Here is a 23,323-nt window from a genome sequence, read left to right on the forward strand (position 1 = left end):
CTGCGGGGTGGCTGGAGGGAGGCCTGCAGAGGCCCCAAGCTTCCTGCCCTGGTGCTGTCTGAAAGGCTGGGCTCCCGTCCACTGTTCTGTGGTGCTGGTCGTGTCATGAGCAGGGACAAAGGAAGCCAGTACTGACACTGCATGGTGAGCCTGGGCTCTAGTCTTCACTCACTTATTTTTGCTTGGTTTTAGAGTGGGGAGAGGTGGAGCTGAAGTAGTATTTATTTTTCAAGTATAAAATAGCTTAAAATCTTAAATTATAGAAGTCACACACGCTTGATGAAACGAACCCAAATAATACAGAGTGAAGTTTCTTAAGCAAACTTTCTGCAATAGTATAAATGACATAATATATATTATATAATTGCCTAAATAGATGCATAACTATTACACATAAATGCATGCACACTATTGTCTAAAAGACAGTATCCGTGGCCATCCTTTCACACAGGGACACATGGTTCTGCCTCTAAGCTGTGTTGCCACTGAGTATTTCACTGTATGTATATACAATTTAACTGCTCCCCTAATGCTGGACATTTAGGTTAGCTCTAGTTTTCTCTACTATAAATAATAGTACAATGAATATCCCTATACATAAATTTTGTATAGAATTTCAGTAGAGCAGATTTCTAGAAGAATTGCTGGATCACAAGCAATTTTTAAAATTGCTTTAAAATCTTTAAAATTTTGATAGATATTGATAACCTGCTCTCTGGATAGGTAGAACCAATTTATCTCTGCTTTGTGCCACCTACCCACCCAAACTAATGTAACCTAACCCTTCAATCTCCATGACAGCACCTGTTTCTTTAGAAAAAACTGACCACAATTTAATACTCATTGTGTTGGTTTACTGGTTTATCATCTGTCTCCCTGAAATGAAGACAGTTCCCTGGGGCAAGGACATGTATGGCTGTTCCCAGCTAAATCTCTAGGCAGAGAATAACCCTTCAAAACAAAATTGTTGAAAGAACTGATAAGCCTAGAAAAGTATATTTTCCCCCATATTCTCAACACTGAACATGATCATTTTTTTCAATTTCTTCTAGTCTGACCAGAGTAGAAAAGGCTAAGTTCTCTTTGCATTGCTGCATTGCCTGAGTCACTCAACCTCTTTGGGCCCTGGGTGCCTAAAAGCCAGGAGATACAGGCTGATTGTATTAACATGTGCTGTGCTGCGCTTGGTTGCTCATTTGTGTCCAACTCTTTGTGACCTCATGGACTGTAGGCAGCCAGGCTCTTCTGTCCATGGGGATTTTCCAGGCAAGATTACTGGAGTGGGTTGCCATGCCCTCCTCCAGGCGATCTTCCCAACCCAGGGGTCGAACCCAGGTCTCCTGCATTGCAGGTGGAGACTCTACCATCTCAGTCACCAGGGAAGCCCCAATATGTATTAACATCTTAAACAGAAGACTTGGGTGAGGCTGGGGAGAACATAAGGTTGGTGATAGTTGGGTTCTGGTTTCAGCCCTACTTCTGCCTCCCCGTGTGACCTTAGGCCAAGTCTGTGACTGAGGCCTCTTGGGGCCTCAGTTTCCTCCTCTGTAAAATGGAGGGTTCTGTAGCTATAAGCTTCTGAGATCCTTGCCAGCCTTCCTATCCTAAGGGCTGAATATTGTCAATGAGCAAGTCAGTGGGCGGGTTCCTCTCCAGAATCACTTTTCCATGTGATGTTGAGCTGGGCACTTTTGCCTTGAACCCTGTCTTGTTTCCCAATCACTATTTAGGGAAAGGGCTATTCTTACTTCCCCTTCTACTCCATGTCAAGTCCTTGCCTTAGTTGACTCTGAGGAAGCTCCCCACCAAGTTCCTCTGGTTGAAGCTCTTCCCCATAAGTTCTTCCAGACCTAACTGCCCCCGAGGTGGTCAGCAGACTCCAACACTGTGTGAGGCTCAGTTCCTCCTGAGTGTGATGGGGCAGTGTGGCCCAGCCCCACTGGGTGCAGCAACCTGTAGCAACCTAGGGCTCCTTTCAAGTAAAATTGAGTCTGAGCAGCCCTGGGGCGCTGCTCTAAAGCTCCATCCTCAGATGAGCTTCTGTAAGCCCAAAAGTCTTGACCGAAGTGTTAATCAGCAAAGAAATAGAAGCTTCATGGGCTGGCAGAGTCCTGGGTATGCTGTCTCATGTGCTCAGCTGGAAGGCATTTTGGCGTGCTTAAGTGACTGTGAAAACTAGGGTGACCACCTGTCCTGTTTTGCCCGAGACTGTCCTGGTTTTAGCACTGAAAGTCCCTGGTGCTTGGGACCCCTTCAGTCCCAAGGCCAACAAAGAAGACTGGCCACTCCAGTGGAAACAGCACAGGTGAGGTTCCATGAAACAGGACACAGGAAACAGCAGAAGGAGTTGGGGAGCCTCCTGCCTTCTGTTCACTGACTCAAATAACTTAATCAGCACCACGAAGTATTAATGTATGGGGTGATAGTAAGCCAGCCAGACCCCAGACATCACAGGGACATCATCACGGAATACAACTGGGTAATTTTTTTATGACAACCCTGAAGGGTCAGAGAGGGGAGGGGAAGACTCATGGATTTGAAGTCACCTATGGTACGCGGTGTCATCATTCCCTCCCCTTTTATCCTGAGGCCACTGGGCCAGCTGAAGTTGTAACAATCCTCTAACTGGGGGGAGCAACCTGTCTCTGGCAGAGTTGGGGTTCTGATGAAGGCAGGTGAGTCTCACAGGGACAGGAGGAATGAGTGGGGAGGAAGGACCTTGCAGTCACAAGCCAGGGATGCAGCATGAAGCAGTGGAAAGAACGCAGCCCAGAAATAGCTCCGGGTTCCAATCCCTGCCTACAACTCACCAGCTGAGCAACCTGGGGATGTTGGTTAATTCTCTAAAGCCTCAGTTCCTCATTGGTAACATGGGAAAATATGATAACAACTGCACTAGGTGGTCATGTAGCCTGAGTGAAAAAAATGAACTGCTTAGCTCAGCGCCCCAACACCAAATAGGTTCCTGTGGATCCAGCAGAGCCAGGACCTGCGTGTTCCCCAGCTCTGCTGGCTTGTGTGCCATGGGACCAGAGGCCAGTCACCTGGCCTTCTCTGTCTCCATCTCATCATCTGTGAAATGGGGAAAATAACTCCTGCCATTCCTATATCAAATACGACAATGGATGTGAAAACGCATTGAAAAGAATAAAAAGCAAGAAAATGTCATGGGTTGTTTTTTTAAAGAGAAGTATGAAGCAAGAAAGAAAAAGGAGGAAGGAGAGAGAGAAAGCAAGAGAGACTAAAGCAACAAAAGTGGTCCTGCAGAGCAGAGAGGGGCCTCAAGAGACAGGGGCTAAAAACACAGTTTTGGAGTTGGGCTCAAATCCTGATTCTGCTGCCAAAGGGCTGCAGGACTCAGGCAGGTAATTTAACCTCTTTGAGCCTGGTTTTCTCATGTGAGAGTGGGAATAACTGCGGTAACTCACAGCCCTGCCCCAAGGAGGAGTAGATATATGAGCTTTAAATTTGAGGCCCCAGCAGGCTGGGCTGAGTGCAGAGAGGAACAACGGAAGGGCTCAGCCCAAGAACTACTGTTGGTTATCAGCCTTCCTCAGGTCCCACTTCTGCTGCCTGCCCTCTAATAGAAAACATGCAGACTCCAGCTGCTTGGGGTTGTGATGCAAAGCTGATTTCTTACGTCCAAGGGCCCAGCCAATTTACTGAGCAACTACTGTGAGCCTGGCTCAGCCTGAGGCATGGGATACAACAATGAACAAAACCCACATGATTTCTGCCCTCAGCGGGATCACACTTCAACAGGGAGATGTGCCGTAAACCAGGAAACAAACACGAGCTCCAGCTAGAGGAGAGAAGAGTGCAGGCATACAGGATAAAGGTACAAGGATGCCACACAGTATCACATGCTAATGCTTATTATGTGGAATCTAAGAAAAGGCGGCCAATGGACTTATCTACACAACTGAAATAGAGTTGCATATGCAGAAAATCACATTTACTGAGGGGTAAGGTGAGGGGAAGGATAAACTGTGAGACTGACAATACAGACTACCATATAAAAAACAGATGACCAATAGACCTACTGTACAGCACAGGGAACTCTACTCAGTACTCTGTAATGGCTTACAAGGAGGCGAATCTAGAAGAGACTGACGCACTGCCAGAGAGCACGTGTGGGTCTCACCTGGCATAGTCCAGCCGCGGCAGCAGCAGGTAGAGCCCGATGCAGAGCGCCAGGAAGATGTCCGCCGTCAGGAAGAAGGCCAGGGTGCTGTCTGTCACGTCACTGGCCACCGCCAGGTCCACCAGTGAGGCCACGGCGCTGAGGGTGCCCCCCATGGCTCCTCCTGTGGAGAGCGCGGGACATCACGGGGAAGGTCAGGGCGGGCGCATCCTCCCTGCCTCTCAGGCCTGCCCGCTCTCTTGCTCCGGCTTAACGTTCTCCCTGGTGAGAGAGATGCTTCAGTTCTCACAGTACCCCGAGGCCTTGGCAGACAAGGAGGGCCCTGCAGCCATGAGCTTTCTGACTCTATGGAGGTGTCTCTAGCCCAGCTCCTCCGATGGGCGTGAAGAGGCTGCTGCCTGAGGAGGCAAATGGCCTCCTGCTTCCTGGTTTCAGCTCTGACCCTTGACCCTCCTTCTCTCTTTACTGTCCTTCTGATGGGGTCAGAAACTTTAGATTCTGGGGTGGGACGTGTCAGAGAGCTCCTCTCCTGCCCTGGGCCCAACCACCCATGAATCACCCTGGGGAAAAAGCTCTGGCCTGTCCGAGCACAGGTTCCCTGATGCCTTGAGTGAGGCTGGCCAATTGGGAGGCCTTAAGGGTTGGAAAACCAGCCAGGAGCCCACAGAGCTCACCCTGTGCCCTACAGTAGCTGTGTACCATACACGTATGAACACACATGCATACTCACCCACATATACACTGTCACATACACACATATACTCACAAACACACCCTATCACAAGATATCTCAAACACACACTCACCCTATTACACACACACACATATACCCCCACACGATGCTATCACATACTCATATGTGTGCAACTGCCCCACCGCCTGGAATGCGCTGTGCTGCCAAGGGCTTTGGCAGGTGGCCCAGGTGACCACGTGGCACCACACTTTCTGTGCCACATCACAGAGGAGGCAGCACATCCTAGCCCAGGGGACCCACGGGTCCAGGAGTCAAACAGATGGACATCTGACACTTGACTCCACCACTTACTCGCTGTGACCTGGGGGCTCACACGGCTTCCTGGGACCAGAGTCTGCTCATCTGTAAAGTGAGAACAATGACACCCGCCTTGCATAGCTGCTTTAAGAGCTGAATGAGATGACGTTTAGAAAGGGCCCAGCACAAAGCAGGCTTTCTACAAATGCCAGTCCCCTTCTTTGCCACAATCACAGTCACTTCTGGGAGGCGGGGCATGCACCTTGTTTCTCTGTTGGGCCATCACAGCCGTGGGTGGCCACGAGTCAGAGCTTATACATGGTCACATGAGAGCAGTCATTACTCCTCTTGGCCTGTTTATTTGCCAGGAAGAAGGGGCTCATACTTATCCTACTCCTCCCTTGAGACTATAGTGGGATGGAATCAATGAATGGGAAAAAAACACTGAACACATGGACATGTCCAACAGGATTAACACAGTCAGGGCCTGTGAATACAGGATTGCCTGGCTGCGTGGATGGATTTGCTGGCCTTAGGGGATCAAGACACTGATTCTCAAGGAGGCAAGAAGGCCACTGACTGCAAAAGGCCAACTGGTCCAAGCCGGCACCAGCTGCGTTGTCGTTACTCGGCAGGTCTGACCAGATACCACCTTTCTGCCCACTGTTGCGTGGAGCCGTGGTGGGAAAGTGATGGTCAGCCCCTCATCCACCATGATGGCCATCCTCCCTGCCTCACCCACACCACAGCCCACCACCTCTGTGACTCTGCAGGGAAGACCCATGACCCTTTTCTCCCCAACCTTCTCTGTGATCTCTACTAGTCTGAGTGGGGTCAGAGGTTGGAACCTGAAGGAAGGGCAAAGAAATGAAAGTTAGCATAGTGATTAAGAGCACAGACTCTAAAAACATCTCAGTCCAATCTTGGCTCTACCACTTCTAGCTGTGTGACCTTCAGCAAATCACTTAACCTCTCTATGCCTCCATTTTCTCATCTGTAAAATGGGAATGTTAAAACTCACCTCTTAGGGCAGTTACAAAGATTGAAAAGATCATTGCATGTAAAGCAGGACAGTGTCTGGTGCTGAGATATGCCATATAAATCCTCTCTGATCCCCAAATAGGTGTTTGGCTATTTCTGTCCTTCCTACATCAAAGCAGCAAAAACAGGGTAAACCTTTTGCCAAGAGGGTGCCAACTTCTGAGAAGCTGTAATCCCCACCTAGGTGTTTTGTAAGAACCGGAGTTAAACTTGGTAAGACATTCCCCGGCTGCCCCGAGGAAGAGATTTTAACATCACTGCCTATTGATTTTCCTCTCTCTCTTCCCAACTTGTAAAGAATTTACAATATTATCATCAACAACAAACCAGGCCTCCGGGAGCTCATCCTTCTTGACTCCCCACTTTTATCTCATCAGTTATGGAAATACATGCAAATGAGGAGCTTAAAAAAACACCAGTACAAAACAAATGAATTGTTCCTCAGATGCCAACACACAGTGAATTCACAGATGGACTCCTCTGGACAGAAGACAAGGGGGCTGGAGAGTGGTGCTGGGGCCCCTGGGAAAGCCGGACACCCCAAATCCCGGGTGAAGGGTGTGCACTGGGGGCTGCACACAGTGAAGACAAGGCTCAGGGCACAGGGTAATGAACGCCCAAGTGCGAGCACCAGATTACTCCACTTTTTCAAAAATGGACTTCCTGCAAAATGCACAGGAGAGTCTCCTTCTCTGGAAGATCTGCAGGTGGGCAGATGAACCTGAAAGGCCTCTTGCCATCATATTGGTGTGTCTGGTCACTGGTTCCTGGAGAGATAGCCAGCAAGACTGTTGTATTGAAAAACATCCTCTAGCAGGATGGAGGGAGATGAGGGGACAAGAAACTGGGGTGAAAAAAAGAAAAAAAGAAACCGGGGTGACATAAGGGATTAAATCCGAAGTTCAGTGATCACTTCCCTCAGCCTAGGCAGGCCCTGCTTGAAGCACTACAGGGGGTGTATTGATTGTACTCAGGAAATTTAGCAATGGGTCCATTTTTATTTTATTTTAGGCCCGAGAACATCTCTGAGGATATAGCCAGAAGCCCAATCTTATATCAAAAATGGCAAACATATCTGAGCTCACGTTTGATCTCTGATCTGTTGACAGTAAGTGTCTCCAGTGCTATGTTGAAAAGGATTTAGAAGTTTAGGAGAAAAGATACAGATCAATCAGTGATGTCTGGCCCTGGTGTGGGAATGGGGTGGAGTCATACACTTGTCGAGGTATTTGTCATCACATACTACTCAGCATTATCAATTAATGGGCACAGACAGGATTCTTTGCAAAATTCTTCTCAAACGTTTACAGCACTCCTTCACACAAGACAGACGTGCAGGGACACTGCACAGAGCAGCTGAGCCCCTAGTCTTGCTTTAAGGGATGGTGGTCTCCTGGAAAAGCACTGATTCTGACCCAGCTCCTTTTTATCTTGTCAAGGCATTTTGGTGAGAGAACAGAACTACTAAGCTCTAGGCAACAGGCTCAGGTTAGCATCAACATTCAGTTAAAGGAGTTGGCCCAAATCACATCGGCACCCCCTAGAAAACGCCAAAGTTCAGGGAAACAGAGGAGTTTATTACTAGGCTCCTGGGAGGCTGAGTCTCATTCATCCTTGAATCCTTGGTGCACTGTAAGTTTTCTACAAAATTAGAGAGGAAGAAAAGACAAATAGAAGGGAGGAAAGGAAAGAAAAACAGGGAAAGGATAAGGGAAAGAAAAAGAAACAAAAAGGAAAGGGGGAAAGGAGGAAAGGAAAGAAAGGAACGCTGGTTCAGGAAACCCACTGGGCACGCAGACTATAATTTTCAAAAGTAGCAGCAACTATGTCTCCCCTCACAACTGTCCTTCTACAGTATAACTTTCACACTCATCCATTGAGGTGTGAGGGTCTGTGCTTTCTCCCCTTGAATCCAGGTAGGCTTATGGCTATAGTGGAAGTGCCCTTAAATGTCTTTATGGCTAAGTCATAAAAGGACATAGTGCTTCTGCCTGGGTCTCCTGGGATGCTTGCACTTGCAACCCAGATGCCACGCCTTGGGGAAGCTCAAGTGGCCATGGGTACGTCCATGTGGAGAGGAACCCTGGCCCCAGCCCCAACCCCACCTGAGCTTCCCCTAACAGCCAGCATCAACATGCCGGCCAGGTGAGTGTGCCACCTTGAGAGTGGATCCTCCAGCCCCAGGCAAGCTATCCTGGCCGAGGCCACATGGCTGCCCCCTGCCAAAGAAATGATTCTTACTGTTCTAAGTCATGGAGCTTGGGGGTGCTTTGTTCTGTAACAACAGATCATGGAAACACACCTAACATTCATTTCTTTTTCTGGAAGGGATACCACACACTCACCTCTGGCTCCTTCAAATGATCCCCAGGTAGACCAACCTGGTCAGCTGTGGACCAGCTGGAACCTAGTTCTCACCTGATATCAGAGCCTGGGAATTCCTCATGGGGAAGGAGCCAGTCATGCCGAAGACGCTGCTATTGAAGATGGTGGAGGTGCCGCTGAGGATCACCATGCAGACGATGGTGATGGTGAAGAAGCTGTGGGTCCAGGAGGAGGTGTCCACCTTCACCAGCACAGTCATCACCATGAAGATGGCCAGCATGACCGTCAGCGAGGCTAGCACGCGGACACGGATCGGAACCCTGAGGCAAGGATACCGGAAGTGGTTAGAGACACCCCGCCCCCAGGCCTCCCAAGCTGGGTGGGGGTTAGTGACCATTCTTAAGGAAAGCAGGTGTGCTCAGTGGCTGAGACCATGCACTCTGCACTCAGGATGCCTGGGTCTGAATCCTGCCTTCCTGGCCCACAGGCTGTGTGGCCTTGGATAAGTGACTCTATCACACTGGATTCAGCCTCTGCATCCGTAAAACAGAAAGAAGATCAATCTACCTGTAGGCACAGTGAGGGTCTCCGGAAAGGAGTACATAGAGAAAGGAGGCAGTGTCAGCTTGGGGCACACGCTCTTGGTTGCTGCTTCTTTTCATCTTGGTATGATGCTCAAGGACAGGAGATGAGGGCTCGCGAGGCACGACCCCTACTCCTCCCACCCACTGGCTTTGTCTAGTATTTAAACACAGAACCACCATTCACTGGCTTCCTTCCCCCAAAACTTAGCAGCGGCAGAGGGAGGAGGGAGAAGGGAAGAGAATTATCACTGTCATCATCATCACGGCAGACACTGAGATAGTACTTCATTCGTGCCAGGTATTCTTCTAAGTGTTTTCTAAATGCTAATGTGTTGAATTCTTACACCAGTTTACAAAATAGGTATTCTTACCTATTCCACAGACACAGATAAGGAAACTAAGGTCAGAGAGGCTAAGCAACTTGCTCAAGGTCACTCAGCTTGAACCCAGGGGATCTGCTCCTGTCGGTGCTCTCAGAATGCCACTTTACTGCCTCCCTTGACATGAAGGAACTATGGGTGGTCCAGAACAGGTGATGAGGACAGAAGGAGGCTCCTGTGATGGTCTCAGCTATCATGGGAAGCAGCTGAGGCCAAGCAAGAGCCAGCTCCCACTAACTCTATTTCTGCATCTAAGCTGTACACTCCTCCCAGCCCCCAAACTGCCCAGACACCACCCTGCAGGGAGAAGCAGGGAAGCTGGGATCTCAGAGAAACTGCATTTTTATTCCAGGGAGAGAACATCATCTGAAGAGGCTGTTTAAATCATCAGATTACACTAAGCTTTAAACCAGATTGGATGTTTAGTTAATTTTCCCGCTAACCAGTTGGGAGGGGGCTGAGTGAAAACCCAGATTAGTTATACATAAATTTCTTTTGGATAAAAATAAGAAAGACACGAAAGGTAGGAAAGATCTGTACATATGTAAATAGGTGTGAAATGATGAGCATAAAAAGCAAGAAAGGATTTTTTCAAAGTGCTTTTGTGGCCCCAAAGCTAATCTGAGCTTCCTTCCGATCCTCCATCTTCAGCTGAAGGGAGACCAGGTGCTGCCTCCGCTGGGTCAGGGGCAGAAGGAAGCCTGAGGAAGTGAAGGGAGAGTTCAAGGTTGTGGTGTGAGGGGCTGGGATGAGACCCAGGTGTGCTGAGCCCCAGCCCCTGGCTCTCTGCTGAGACGCATCCACTCTGCTGTGTTCATTCCACACACAGGCCAACCACAGTGTGTCCAACCCTGGGCTGGATGCCCGGGACACAGGGCAGATGAGGGATGGGCACTTTGTTCCAGCATAAAGTGTTCCATCGGCAGGGCCATGGGGCTTCCTGGGCACTTCTGAGGGGCACAGGACCCACCCTGGGCTTCTCACAGGCTTTTTGGAAGCGATCCCTAAGCTTGAGTGTAAGGTATGTCTGGATGGGAGTGCACGTATCTTATGAGACAGAGTGTGGAACATTCAGGGAATTGAAGTGAACTCTGACTGCAGGTGACACTGGGAGCAGAGGACGCCGAACAGACACAGGGACCCTCCGTAGAGGGCCTTGTCCCATGGATAAGTGCCAAGACTTGATCTCAGGGTGGAGCAGAGAGTGGACGTGCAGGCTTTGTCTGCCAGCATCCCTCCCACCAGAAGCACTCCTTCCATGCCAAGTTGTCCTGCAGAGGTGGCCACTCATGGTGTCTACACCAACCCATCTACAAATGAGTGCACACAGGCCAGTCTGGGGTGATCAGTGTTCCATACTTCCAGCCACTGGATTGGGTTAGGTGTTAGCATGTGATCAAGGCAGGGCCAGTCAGTGAACCCTGGGATTCAAAGGTGGAGAGAAGCTGACTGTCTGCCAAGACTGTGTTGGGGGCTGCTGGTCACTATCTGGCCAGCTGCGTGGAGAGAGGCCCCATTTGAGATGAAGCCAAGCAGACACACACAGAGCCCAAGGTTGGTGGATGAGGACATCGGTACTCTCCTAGATCCAGCAATGGAGGCAGGCCTGACTTTAATTTTTCAGGGAAAGAGTGAGAAAATCCTTTTTGTGTTGTCTCTTCCGTTTGTCACCAAGAGTACCAACTGGGACGCTTTGTCACCAATGGACTGCAGCACGCCAGGCTTCCCTGTCCACCACCAACTCTCTGAGCTTGCTCAAACTCATGTCCATTGAGTTGGTAATGCCATCCAACCATCTCATCCTCTGTCGTCCCCTTCTCCTCCTGCCTTCAATATTTCCCAGCATCAGGGCCTTTTCCAGTGAATCAGTTCTTCGCATCAGGTGGCCAAAGTACTAGAGTTTTACCTTCAGCATCAGTCCTTCCAATGAATATTCAGGACTGATTCCTTTTAGAATGGACTGGTTTGATCTTGCTGACCTCGGGACTCTCAAGAGTCTTCTCCAAAACCACAGTTCAAAAGCATCAATTCTTTGGTGCTCAGCTTTCTTTATAGTCCAACTCTCACATCTATACATGACCAATGGAAAAACCATAGCTTTGACTAGACGGACCTTTGTTGGCAAAGTAATGTCTCTGCTTTTTAATATGCTGTCTAGGTTTTTAACACCTCCCAAGAGCTGCCTTCAACCATTGATGGGAAAGCGGGTGGATAAATCCCCCAGCCCCACTCCCTCCCACCTCGAGTGTGTGCTCCACACTGGCTGCCAACATTCTGGGGCAGGCCAAGCTCGGTCACCCACCGTGGGAGCTGGCTTGAAAGGCATCCTTTACCGGCTGCCACGCCTTCCTGGTCTCCCCCTTTCTCCTACCAAGGTCTCCCAAATGAACTACCTGAACTTGAATCCTTGTTCTAAGGTCTGCTTCTGAGAAACTCCTTAGACACATCTTCCTAGCATCTGCAGAGCCCTCGACCTGGGCTGGAGTTGGTGGGCAATCAGGTGAGCACCTGGACTCCAGGGGGCCCAGAACGTCCACTTTAAATGCACACTAGGTACCCTGAAGACTGGGAGTCAGGCCTTACTCCTGATGCTCGGGGTGATGCTACACATGCAGCCCCTGTCACACGATGTCCCCCACCTTATCCCAGCAGCGGGAACTTCCCTGCACACTCAAAGATAAGAGCCACAGGGGCACAGAGCCTGAGTCCAGAGACGGGAGCCCTGCCAACTCTGCCACCAGTTCACAGTGTGACCCCAGGCAAACATTCAACCTCACGGGGCCTCAGTCTCCTCATCCTGAAAAAGAAGAGGTGGGACAAGATAACATTCGTGTCTCTTCCAGTTTTCTTCTAAATCTGAAAAAATTCAAGTGGAGGGAGAGACTGAAGACAAAAGCCCAAAAGTTTAGCAGTTCCTTGGGGCAAGAAGCAGGCACAGCAGAAGCAGGAAGCCCCATAGGGACAGGACCCTGCCTTGTTCTCACCGGTGGGGCTGGCACAGGGACTGGCAGGCACTTGTAAACACCTGCTGGACCCACAGATTGACCAGCAAGGAGCCTAGCAGTGCACGCTGGGCCTCAAGCTCCCTTTCAATCCCTGCTTCTTGACACCCTCAGTGTGGCAGGGAGACAGCTGGAAACATCAGCAGAGACCTCAGCCAGCCTTGGGAATGGCCTTGGCCTCTCACCACCTCCTCATAGGAGCAACACAGAAAAAGTCCACCCCAGGAACACTGCTGGCACCTCGGAAACTTTCTTGTGTCTTCACAACAAGGTAGATAATTGCTTGAACAGGACAGTGGCTTTGGAGACAGCTGGGGGACTTCTTACCCAGGTACCCCCAGGGCGGGGGTGGTGGTGCAGAGTGGGAGGTGAGGAGGTAAACACTAAGTGCATAACAAAAGCAACGCAGCTCCCAACTCTCCCAACTCTCCCATGTGCATCCTGCCCCTCACCTGCACAGGTCTCCTCCTTCTAATTATCAGCTGCAGGACCCATTCTCAGCAGGAACATCCCTGCAGGGGCTCCAAGCCCTCAGGGATCTTGCCCAGGGCTGTTTTCAATGCCAGTAAAGCTTTATGAAATGTGCCCTGTGCAAGCCCACCCCACATCCACGAACAGGGGCATGCTGCCTTACTCTCTGCTCCTTCCACCTGGACGGTGGCCCAGGGGCTGGGGACACCATGGGGGTGTGAGGGAATGTCTAGACAAGTGCAGCTGGGGGTTGGTGGCTCTGCTCTGGGACAGGGGATGTCTGAGGTGAGAGCTCCAGTCCCAGGACTGTGTGGCAGGCCACACTGATGTGACATTCTTGGAGAGGATCACCAGCTGTACCCAGGCTGCCAGCACCACCCCCTCCCCTTGCTCATGAGGGCCTAGGACCCCAGGGGACTGATTTCTTCATAAGCCTCCAAAATGTAAATCCTCCTCATAAGTATTTATGATGCTACAGATTTTACATAATAAAACACTTGGCGATTATGGATGAGCCAGTTAGAGAAAGCCAGGGTTCTCCAGGAGGGAAGAAAAGGGGACATTTCAATCTCACACATTAAATAAAAAACAGCTTAGCTCCAAACCATCTTCCCACAGTCCAGAAACAGACAGAGGCTGGAGTGTTCCCCACAGTGCTCTCACCCACTCCTGCAGCCGGGAAAGGGCCAGGGTAGGCCCTGGGGTGGACGGGATCCTTCTGGAGGATGCCCTGTAATGCTGAGCTCCCAGAGCCAGCTCCCAGCCATCCTCAGGAGGGCAGCTACCTGGACCGCCCACAGTCCCCACTGCAGACAGATTCAGACCTTCTTCACCACTTCTTTCCGTCCAGCATCTCGAAGCCAGGGCAGAAATGGGCTCTCACTTACACGGTCTGAGATGTGTCTCTGGGTGCAGGGAGAGGGCGGGCAAAGCTAGAGAGCTAGGAGACAGGAGGCCCAGAGGTTCCAAGTCCAGATGTGGGGGAAGGGTCCCAGATCCAGTCCTGCCTCTACCTCTTAATGGTTGCATGACCTTGGGCAGGTAACCTCTGTCAGCCTGCTTACCCAACAATAAAACAGGGGAGTAAGTCTGCTGCTCTAGGCCACTGCCAGGATTAAAGGAGAGAATGATGCCAAGGACTGAGTGCTCACACTGCTGACTGTGAGGATTAGAGATGATCTGCCCTGGGCCCTGAGGCTGAACCCGCCCCGCCACTGCTGACCCCAGGTCCTGGATGGCTGCTGCCTGCTGGGCCTCATGACCTCAGAGGGGGCAGTGCTGGGTAAGATGTCAGCTCAGGCTACCCCTTCCTGGCCCTGTGGGCCTGGGCACACATTTCCTGACTTCCACTTTGCACAGAGGATCATGAAAGGGGTCTGGAAAGTGGAGAGGGCAGTGAGAGGTCAAGGGACTACCCACCGCCATGGCTCGGTCACCTCTTCCTCATCCACGCCCTTCCTTTCCTCGTGCCTTCTCTTCTGAGTCACTGCCAGGAACCCAGCTCTCCCCTTAGGGTCCCCGCTCAGCCCTATTCCTAGCTCCACTCCCCACCTCCTCCTTGGGACGGTCCCTGGAGGCTATGCTCTCCCTGCCGGGATACTGATCATAGCCCTGTGTGCTGGGCAGGTGCAAGGAGGCAGGTGTGTGTGTGGGGGGGGTGTAGCTGGCATTCAGCCCCTAGGTTGCCTGAGACCACCCTCCCTCTCACTTGTCCAGCCTGCACTTTGGTTTTAAGAGGCGTGCAAATTCATTGACATTCCTTCCATTGAAAGATGGAGTCTATGTCCCCTTGAAACTGAGTGAGCTTGGTGACTGCCTTGGCAGAAAGGACAGTATGTCACTGCAGAGAGCAGGGTACCAAAACCAAGAAGCTTCTGCCTTGCTCTCCAGGAGCAGCTGCTCTTCAGTTACAGTATGAAAAGCCCGACTACCTGAGGCCAACCTACAAGAGACCAAGGGGAGGGACAGAGAAAGAGCTGTCCTGCATGAGAGACGGCCAGCCAGAGCTGCCAGCTGAGCCTGTGGACTCCCAGGACCATGAGAGACACCGATTACTGTCAGTGTTTTTAGCCTCTCTGTTTGGGGATCATTTTTATGCAACAATAGATCACTGGAATAACCTCATAACATGTTTGGAAAGACTGGTCTGTTCAGGCTTAGCACACCTGAGGCACCTGTGCTGCCCTCTCTCCTCATGGACTCAGAACAGACATCACTAATCAGTCACAGCACACTCCCTGAGGCCAAACCTGCTTTAGAATCCTGTTAGAGCAGAGATCCAAGGAGTCACCACAAACTGAGCAGAGTTGGGTAAAACCTTCAGCCACCAGGGACCGAAGGTTTCAGTAGGCTGTGCCCGAGAGATGCCCAGGTTTCTGAAGCATAACATAGCCACCGTTATCAGACAATGATAGCTTAGGAGAAATGGGGGCAAAGTCACTCAGGCGGTTATCCCTGTAAACCTAGATGGAGAAGGGATGGCACCAGTCACACAGTGGGTTTGAAAGGTTGTCTCCTAAACCATTCTTCCACATTGCATCCCGCCCTTCACGAATGCAGTGTCAGAAGTCACCCAGTAATGCCCTTGTGAGTGCTTGACTCATGAGCTGCTGTTACCAGCTTGGCACTGAGCACAGGTGACCCTTTTCCATATAGTAAGAGCCGGGGTGGTGAGGTGACAGGCTAACTTCCAGCTCTGATTTTTTTGTTTCTTTTGGCCACTCCATGAGGCATGTAGGATCTCAGCTCCCCAGACCAGGGATGGAACCTGTGCCCCCTGCTGTGGAACTGTGGAGTCCCAACTACTGGACTGCCAGGGAAGCCCCCAGGCTCCTAACTTCCTGCTGCTCTCAGAAAGGCTGGGAAGGCCAGCCTCCACAAGCCTTGCTCTTGGGGCCCCACCCACCATCCACGGTGTCCCTGCCGCCCAGGCAGCTGACCCACTGCCCCAGCACTGGGCATTCTGCGGCAGGGCCCCAGGTAACCGGTCTGACTCTCAGTTTTTGTGGAGGAGTCTGAACGGCTTGCGTCCTACTTTGGTGGCCAGTTCAGGCAGCTGTGGACCAAGGGAGAGTGGATAAGCTGGAGGAGAAGGTTGGGGGCCTGGGAGAGGGAGGAAAGCGGCCTACCTGTTGACAAGCAGGAAGTTCAGTGCAAGGCACAGCACGGAAGGCACAGTGGAGGCGACGGCCAGGTAGCTCTCAAAGTAGTTCTGCAAGCAGAGAAGACAGGGGGTCGCTGAGGTCACTTGGGATGCAGGGGAGGGCCCTACCTGAGAGCAGGGTTGGGGATCCTCTTGGTGGTGCTTCTCCCCATAATCTTCAGACACCTATGAGTGATGGCTAAGTCCACCCTGAGACGCCATGGTCTCTTCCATCTCTAACCTAAGACCACTCACTCGGTCACTTGACACCAGCCTGAGCTGTGCTAAGTGCTGGGGACATAAGGAAGGGTAGGACATCCCCGCCCTAATGTTCTGCAGTCCATGCTCCCACCCATCCCACCTGTTCTCACACCCCATGGATGAGGCGATGAAGACAGGACTCGACGTATGTTTACAAAAAAAAATAATAAACAATTCTGTCCTGTCAGTCATCTTTGCCCCTTGTCAAATTTTGCAGTTATCTAAGTGGGTTAGTTATGATTCATTCACGGTCTCATGTTCTTGCAAACAAGTGAGTACTCTTAGCAATACACAGGGCCCTGATCCCTGCAGAGAAACCCTGTTCTGACTGTGGATTTGCTTCTTCAACAGAGCTGTAACCCAAGATCAGAGTCATTTTGGGAAGTGGCTTCTAAACTGGCCAGGATGAGCAAAAGGGGCATTTTCCTGGAAGGAGCTCAACAGTAGTACAGACAAAGAGTGCATGAGACCACAGACAAGATGAAGAATTTCTGAGTATGATGTGCTGGAACTTACAACTGAAGAAGTTAAGTAGCAACTGTATGCATTTTTCAAAACTCAGTGGACTGTCCACTCATTAGGGTGGCTTTAACTGAGTATACCTTATCCTTCAATATACTCGTCAAACAAAAAACCAAAACATGGAATGGGATGATATATCTTGGCTTTGGTGCTTGTTAACATGGAATGGGATGATATATCTTGGCTTTGGTGCTTGTATGTCAAATCGTGAACACCAGATCAGTAATGACGATGGGCTCTATCAACTACAAATTGGCACTTGCCATCTACCTCTATAAGAATCAAATCATGTGCTGCTGCAGCTGCTGATTTTCAACACCCCCTGAAAAAAGTTCAGGGTGGAGAGCAAAAATGAGGAACTCTGCGCTCAAGGGACTGGCAGAACAGGTTTTATGAGCCCAATTCTTGTATCTCCTCATATGTAGAAAAGCACTAAAATCCTTCACAGTGATGACTGCTCCTCGTGACTAGCAGAAATCTACAAAAAATTATGTTGATTGCATGTACTCTCCCTTTTGGGCTTCCCTGGTGGCTCAGAGGTTAAAGCGTCTGCCTGCAATGCAGGAGACCTGGGTTCGATCCCTGGGTTGGGAAGATCCCCTGGAGAAGGAAATGGCAACCCACTCCAGTATTCTTGCCTGGAGAGTCCCATGGACAGAGGAGCCTGGTAGGCTACAGTCCACCGGGTCGCAAAGAGTCGGACATGACTGAGCGACTTCACTCACTCTCCCTTTACCAAAATCACATGTGTACTGACCTTCCCCCCTGCCTCTTTGGAACAGTTCCTCAGAGCTATCTGAGGTGCTGTCTCCTGAACTATAGTCCTCATTTTGCCCCCAAATAAAATTTAACTTGCAACTCTCACGCTGTGCATTTTTTAAGCTGACAGTTCTAAGCCATGAAAACAGCTTACATGAACGAAGCATACTGTGTGCAAGTACAAGGGCTTTATACAAGTGATACTCTTTACCCGAAAAAATTAAAAAGCTGTGAGTACTCTGGAAAGCTTACAACATTGAACTTAACTGGGGAAATATTTTGAGTACAAATGTGCCAAGTGCAAAGAACAATGTGTGCAAAAATCTTGCCAATGCACAAACAGCCCCAGTAATAGGGATCTCTACAGAATTTAAGACACACTTCTTCCCTGTTAAGAACAGGGTGTCCCATGGAGAGTGTAAGATTGAATGTGAGGTTTGTTTAATGTCTCAAAACACCATAGGAAGAGCTTTCAGAATTCTGTGGGTTTTTTTTGTTATTGCTGTCATTGTCAAATCTGTGGTAGGGGCGATGCGTTCCAAGGAAGTTTCAGGTAGCGGAGTGGGACGAGGGGCCTGAGTCCTGGAGAGAACAGGAATGAGTAAGGGTCTGGGGAAGAGATCCCAGAGGAGGTAGGACTTGTGTCAGATCTTAAAACGGAGGGGGAGCTCTTTCCTTTCTGGGAGATTCTGGTTGCAATGTGGAGACCAAGAAAGAAAGATGTCATAATGGGCCCCTTGTAGTCTGAAGCACAGACCGTTTCCATGGTCCCTTTTTAAGCCTGCAGAGTGCTTTGTGGTCTTTGAAATCTGCACCCTGAATATAAGGTGGTGGTGGCCTTGCAATTAAAATGATAATCACAGCTAGTGTGGTCCATCAACCATGAGCCTCAGAAATAACCTTCCTTCTTTGAGGAGCTACCTCATTGTTCCTGCCCTGATGGGCTCAGTAGAGCCTGGACTGGTTTGAGGCACTCAGTCAATTACGTCTTGACACAGTGGCTGGGTGTACGTGAGGCTAGTCAGGCGCTGGGCGGGCAGAAGCAATGGAAAAAGGCCCCAAGGAAAAGATGGCTGCAGGTTGGGACCAGGATGGCCCCAAATCTGAGCTCCAGATGACAGCTTTCTGTCAGCGGCTGTTCATTCTGTGACAAGTCTATGAATGGCCATCACGTGGGATGCAGAAGCTCTGTCTGTTTTTTCAAGCAGGCTCAGGTTCCCTGAACATTTTAGGAATGGGGATTTTCTAGGTTATTGTTCTGGCTTGTTGATATTTCAGCAAAAAAAGTTCCTTTTAGTGTTGGAAAGCTTTTAAAATACTGACAAGTGGATAAGACTAGGACTCCCTTTCTGTTGATTGAGCCCATTTCTTTGCCTTACAAACAGCATGTGGGCAGGGGTGGAGAGTAGGCAATGAGGCAGGGGAAGAATGGACTTGACCATGTGCCATCTTTCTACTGGATCAGATCAGGAAGCTGTGGTTGGTGATATAAGTGGACTCAGCACATCCCAAAGAGCTTTGTTTTTTTCTTTTTTTCCACACTTAATTCCTGATATAAACATGTGGTGGTTTTTACTTAATTATTTGTTGCTTTTGCCTCTGAATAGAGTTCTAATAAAATGAGGTGTGGTGGTCAGGTTCTTAGGATGTCCCTGATGATCTCAGCCTCCTGTGTTCATGCCCTTGAAACTTCCCCTCTTCTGAGTGTGGCTAGGACCTGCCTGGACTTGCTTCTAACCAAGAGGACATGCCAAAGGTGAAGGGTATACGTGAGTATGTGGATGGGATTATGTCACACGAGATGGTGGCACCCACCTTGCTGGACTCTTTTATTCCTCCTGTGATGGCTTGGAGGAAGCCGGTGGCCAGGCTGAGGAATCCCATGTGGCAAAGACTGCAGGTGACCCCTAGCTGCTGACAGTAGTTTCTGACCAACACCCAGCAAGAAACTGAAGCTCTCAATCCAGCGACTGCAAGGAACTGAGTTCTGCTAACAACCCAAGTAAGCTGGAACTGATCCTTCTCCAGTCGAGTCTCCAGTAAGACTGCAGCCCTGGCTAACCCCTTACTGCAGCCATGTGAGACCCTGAGGAGGACTGGGATAGGTTATGCCCAGACCCCTGGTCTACAGATACTGTGAGATAACAAACGTGTGCTGTTGTAAGGCACTAAGTTTGTAGTATTTTGTCCCATAGCAATAGATTCCTAATTAGTCAGAGCGTGAGACAGCCAAGTTCCTAGTAACTGGGGTTTTTCTGAATGCATGAGCCTTCCTAGAACAATTTAAATTCAGTTCCTGATGAAAGCAGAGACAGCTGACCATGATTTCATTCAACTTCTTGCCAGACATGAGGACCGATGTGCCCGCCCATGAAGGGAACAAAGGTGATGCTGGCTGACCACATTAGTCCCCAAGCCTTTCCTCTCCAAATCCTTTGCTGAAATTAGGATCATTTTTGCAAGCAGTATGAACTGATTTCAAGAAACTGGACTTGGCTTATGCGCCACCCCAGGTCTGCTCATCTTACCTCCCCCTCAGGCCATTTGCTTTTCTGTTTGGTCCCACATAGTCATGAAGCCAGGGCCACTGCTGCCACCAGCAGGGGAGCCAGCGGCCAGGGAGAGACCCCGGCACCTGTGCACTGCCCAGGCTGCCCCTGCAGAGGCTCTTGCTCCCTGGGTGGCCGTGGGAGGGGCCGGGGGACCCTCTCAGGAGGGTGGAGGAAGCCCCACCCACAAGGTAGCTTTCAACCAATGAGAGGCGGGGGACGGGAAGGAGACTAGAGACACACTGCTTGCCTTTCCTCCTCCGGCCTAACATCTGTTCTGAAATGTGGTGGCTCCACGTGGCTCCTCAGGAGACACCCCATGTGCCTGGGCAAGCAGCTGTGTTTCAGTCGCAAAGCTGTGGTCAGTGCAGTGATATCCACAGCCTGTATCTGCTCCCCTCCATCCCTGCCTCACTTCCCTTTTCCTCACTCTTACTTCCCTAGGACAGCACTCCCCAACAGAGTATGGCACAGAAGATGCTGCCTCAGGCTCCTTTCTAAGAAACAGCCAACAGCAAAGGCCCGATGTTCGATTCTCGACTCCACACACTGCAGACTCGCAGCTGGTGCTCCCTTCCTGGGTTCATCTCATTTGTTCCCAAGGCCTGTTGAGGTTACCTTCTTCCATTTTACTCAAGGAAATGTGAAGACAGCTGAAAACTGGTTCAAACACACTGCAGTCAGAATGGTAACAGCATTGCCCCCTCCAAAGCAATCTGAAATCTCCATTCTATAGGGTGATTTTTGAGTAATGCAATGCTTGGAGATAATTCGTGTCATATAGTTCACCTCCACTTGGGACCGATTACTGAGAGCTCCCTCAAAAGGCTCTGTTGTTATTTGCCCCACCAGGCGCCTGGCAACAAGGCTGCAGCCTCCACCTCCAGAGATGAGCCCAAAGGCCCCAAGGACTCTGGCGACAGAGGAGTGGGGCAAGGAGAAGACCACCCCTCCAGGGCCATGGCACTGGGCCCCCTCCTATGGCAGCGGCGGCTGTGCGCTGCACAACCCCAGGGGGCCACAGTCGTGTGGGCGGTGATATGAACGGAGCTCCTCAGAGCTGTGCAATGTGGCAGCCCTATTTACCCAGCTCACAGAAAACCAGGGGGTCAGTTTGGGACTGATGTAATTGCTGGTGGGAGACCCAGAGGCTGGTAACCCCACAGCCCCAAGCCCGGCTGAGGAACCAGTTCCATCTGGATCAGCATCCCTTCATGTTCTACCCACTCCCTGGTTCACTGAAGATGCAGTAAGCCCCGGTGTACCCAACACTAGGCTGGTGGTTTGGCATATAAAATAGAAGAGATAGGGTGGCTGATGCCCTTAGGAAGCGCGTAGTTGGGTGCAATCCCACAGCTGTAGAACAATGGATCCAAGGGGTGGGGAGGGAAGGAGGGAGTTTAGGGGGACTTCCCATAGGAGGTCATCTTGGACTGCAGCCTGAAAGGCAGGGGGAAGTTTGCCAGACAGATATGGGAAGGCGGTGGGTGCTGGTAGAAAGAGAAATGGCGTTCCAAGAGGCAGAAGAGCAGGTGCAAAGACAGGAATGGACGCTTTTTCGCCACTTAGGACCCTAACCCTGGCTCATTTGTCGGAACAGACTACCCTGAGGCTTCCCTCGGTATCCACAGGTCCACAGGAATCTACCGAGCTGAGGCAGGAAGGTATGAGTGGCCCATTCAATACACAGGGCAGAGAGGGAGGAGTGCAGCCAGGGCACCCGCCCCTCCCCCGGGGCTGCTAAGGAGAAATGGCAGCCCCATCATTCTGAATTCTCCAACCCAACGTGAGGTAAGCCCAGCTCTGAGGAACAAGGAAGAAAACTTCTGCTTCTTGAAGGTCTAATCTAATCCCCCTGCCCTCCAGTATCTTCCCTGCACTGTGCAATTATCTTGGGCTTGGCCTCTGGCCAAGGTAACATCAAAGGTCCTCTTTGGCACCTGCCAGGTAACCCAATGGGTTTCCCTCATGGCTCAGTTGGCAAAGAATTCACCTGTAATGAAGGAGACCCCTGGTTTGATTCCTGGGTCGGGAAGATCCACTGGAGAAGGGAAAGGCTACCCACTCCAGTATTCTGGCCTGGAGAATTCCATGGACCCCATATAGTCCATGGGGTCACAAAGAGATGGACACGACTGAGCGACTTTAACTTTCACTTTCAGGTATCCCAATGGACACGGAGGCCCTGCAGAGAACCAGGTTATTGACATTTGAACAAAACTGCTTTCACGTGACCTGCACAGACCCCAGTCCATTTGCTCTTAATTCAGCCTCTAAGAGCAAGTCAGAGCTGGGATTGCTCCCATTTTACAGATAAGACGCCTGAGGCTAACAGAGGCGGATGAATTGCACAGAGGTGCACACTTGGGGAGTGGGGTAGCAGGATGTAGGGCAGGGGTGGGATGGGAGTTCATTATCATCACTCCTCAAATCTAAGAGCCATGTAGCTGGAGCTGCCTGCCTCACAGCTGCACCAACCCAAAGACCATCGCTGGGATTACAGCATGTCACTGGCTGCCCCAGAGGCTGAGACTGGCAGTGCACGTGGCTTCCCAGCAGTGAGCAGGGCCCAGCCCGCGGATCAAAGATTTCATCAGGGTGACATCTTCCCTCTGCCCCAGCCAGCAAATGACGGGCTTGATTTCTCCCATCTGCCTGCTAACTATCTCTTTTCCTTAAACCCCACCATCCATTCTCTTGGGCATTTCCTCAGGTCTGTGGATTTGAATAGCATCAAAAAGGAAAAAAAAAAAAGATTAAGAGAAAAGCCTTCACTTCTGTCAGCCACCAAAATGGATGGACACGGTCCGCTGATAAGAACAGACCATGTGAAGGAGGACATTATAGTTGGGAAGCACCGGGAAGGCTTCCAGCTTCTCTCCTGACCATGCAAACCCCAGCAGAATGCCCCAGGACAGGTGGGGGTGGGGATCAAAAGCCAGACTGTGGACAGAGCCACCAGGGGTGCATCAGGGGGTCAGTGGCCCCCCGGTGCAGGGCGGTGTGGAGACGCCCTGTGGTCAGGGTGCGGGGCATCGATCCACTTGTGATGGAGATGAGGAAACCCGTTTTCATCTGTGACGCTCTGGCCCAGCTTGTGAACACCAGGAACGGGGAGAGATGCTCTAAAAACACAATCTAAAACCCCATCC

At 50.6% G+C, this 23,323-nt stretch overlaps 1 protein-coding gene across 3 annotated transcripts in view; it reads right to left on the reverse strand.

Moving 5' to 3' along the window:
• The window catches only part of SLC29A3 (solute carrier family 29 member 3), a 45,847-nt gene that overhangs the window by 3,563 nt on the left and 18,961 nt on the right, over positions 1-23,323 (reverse strand). For 2 of the 3 annotated variants that reach the window (XM_043476676.1, XM_043476677.1), the window contains exons 3-6: positions 16,067-16,149; positions 8,595-8,821; positions 5,190-5,240; positions 4,145-4,307 (exon numbers count right to left, since the gene is read on the reverse strand). In XM_043476676.1, the coding sequence (XP_043332611.1) occupies positions 4,145-4,307; positions 5,190-5,240; positions 8,595-8,821; positions 16,067-16,149 (524 nt within the window). The remainder of the gene's footprint in view (positions 1-4,144; positions 4,308-5,189; positions 5,241-8,594; positions 8,822-16,066; positions 16,150-23,323) is intronic. The other variant, XM_043476678.1, reaches the window with a different exon arrangement.

Source organism: Cervus canadensis, chromosome 8 (assembly GCF_019320065.1).
Source record: "Cervus canadensis isolate Bull #8, Minnesota chromosome 8, ASM1932006v1, whole genome shotgun sequence".
In the NCBI taxonomy this organism is placed as follows: domain Eukaryota; kingdom Metazoa; phylum Chordata; class Mammalia; order Artiodactyla; family Cervidae; genus Cervus; species Cervus canadensis.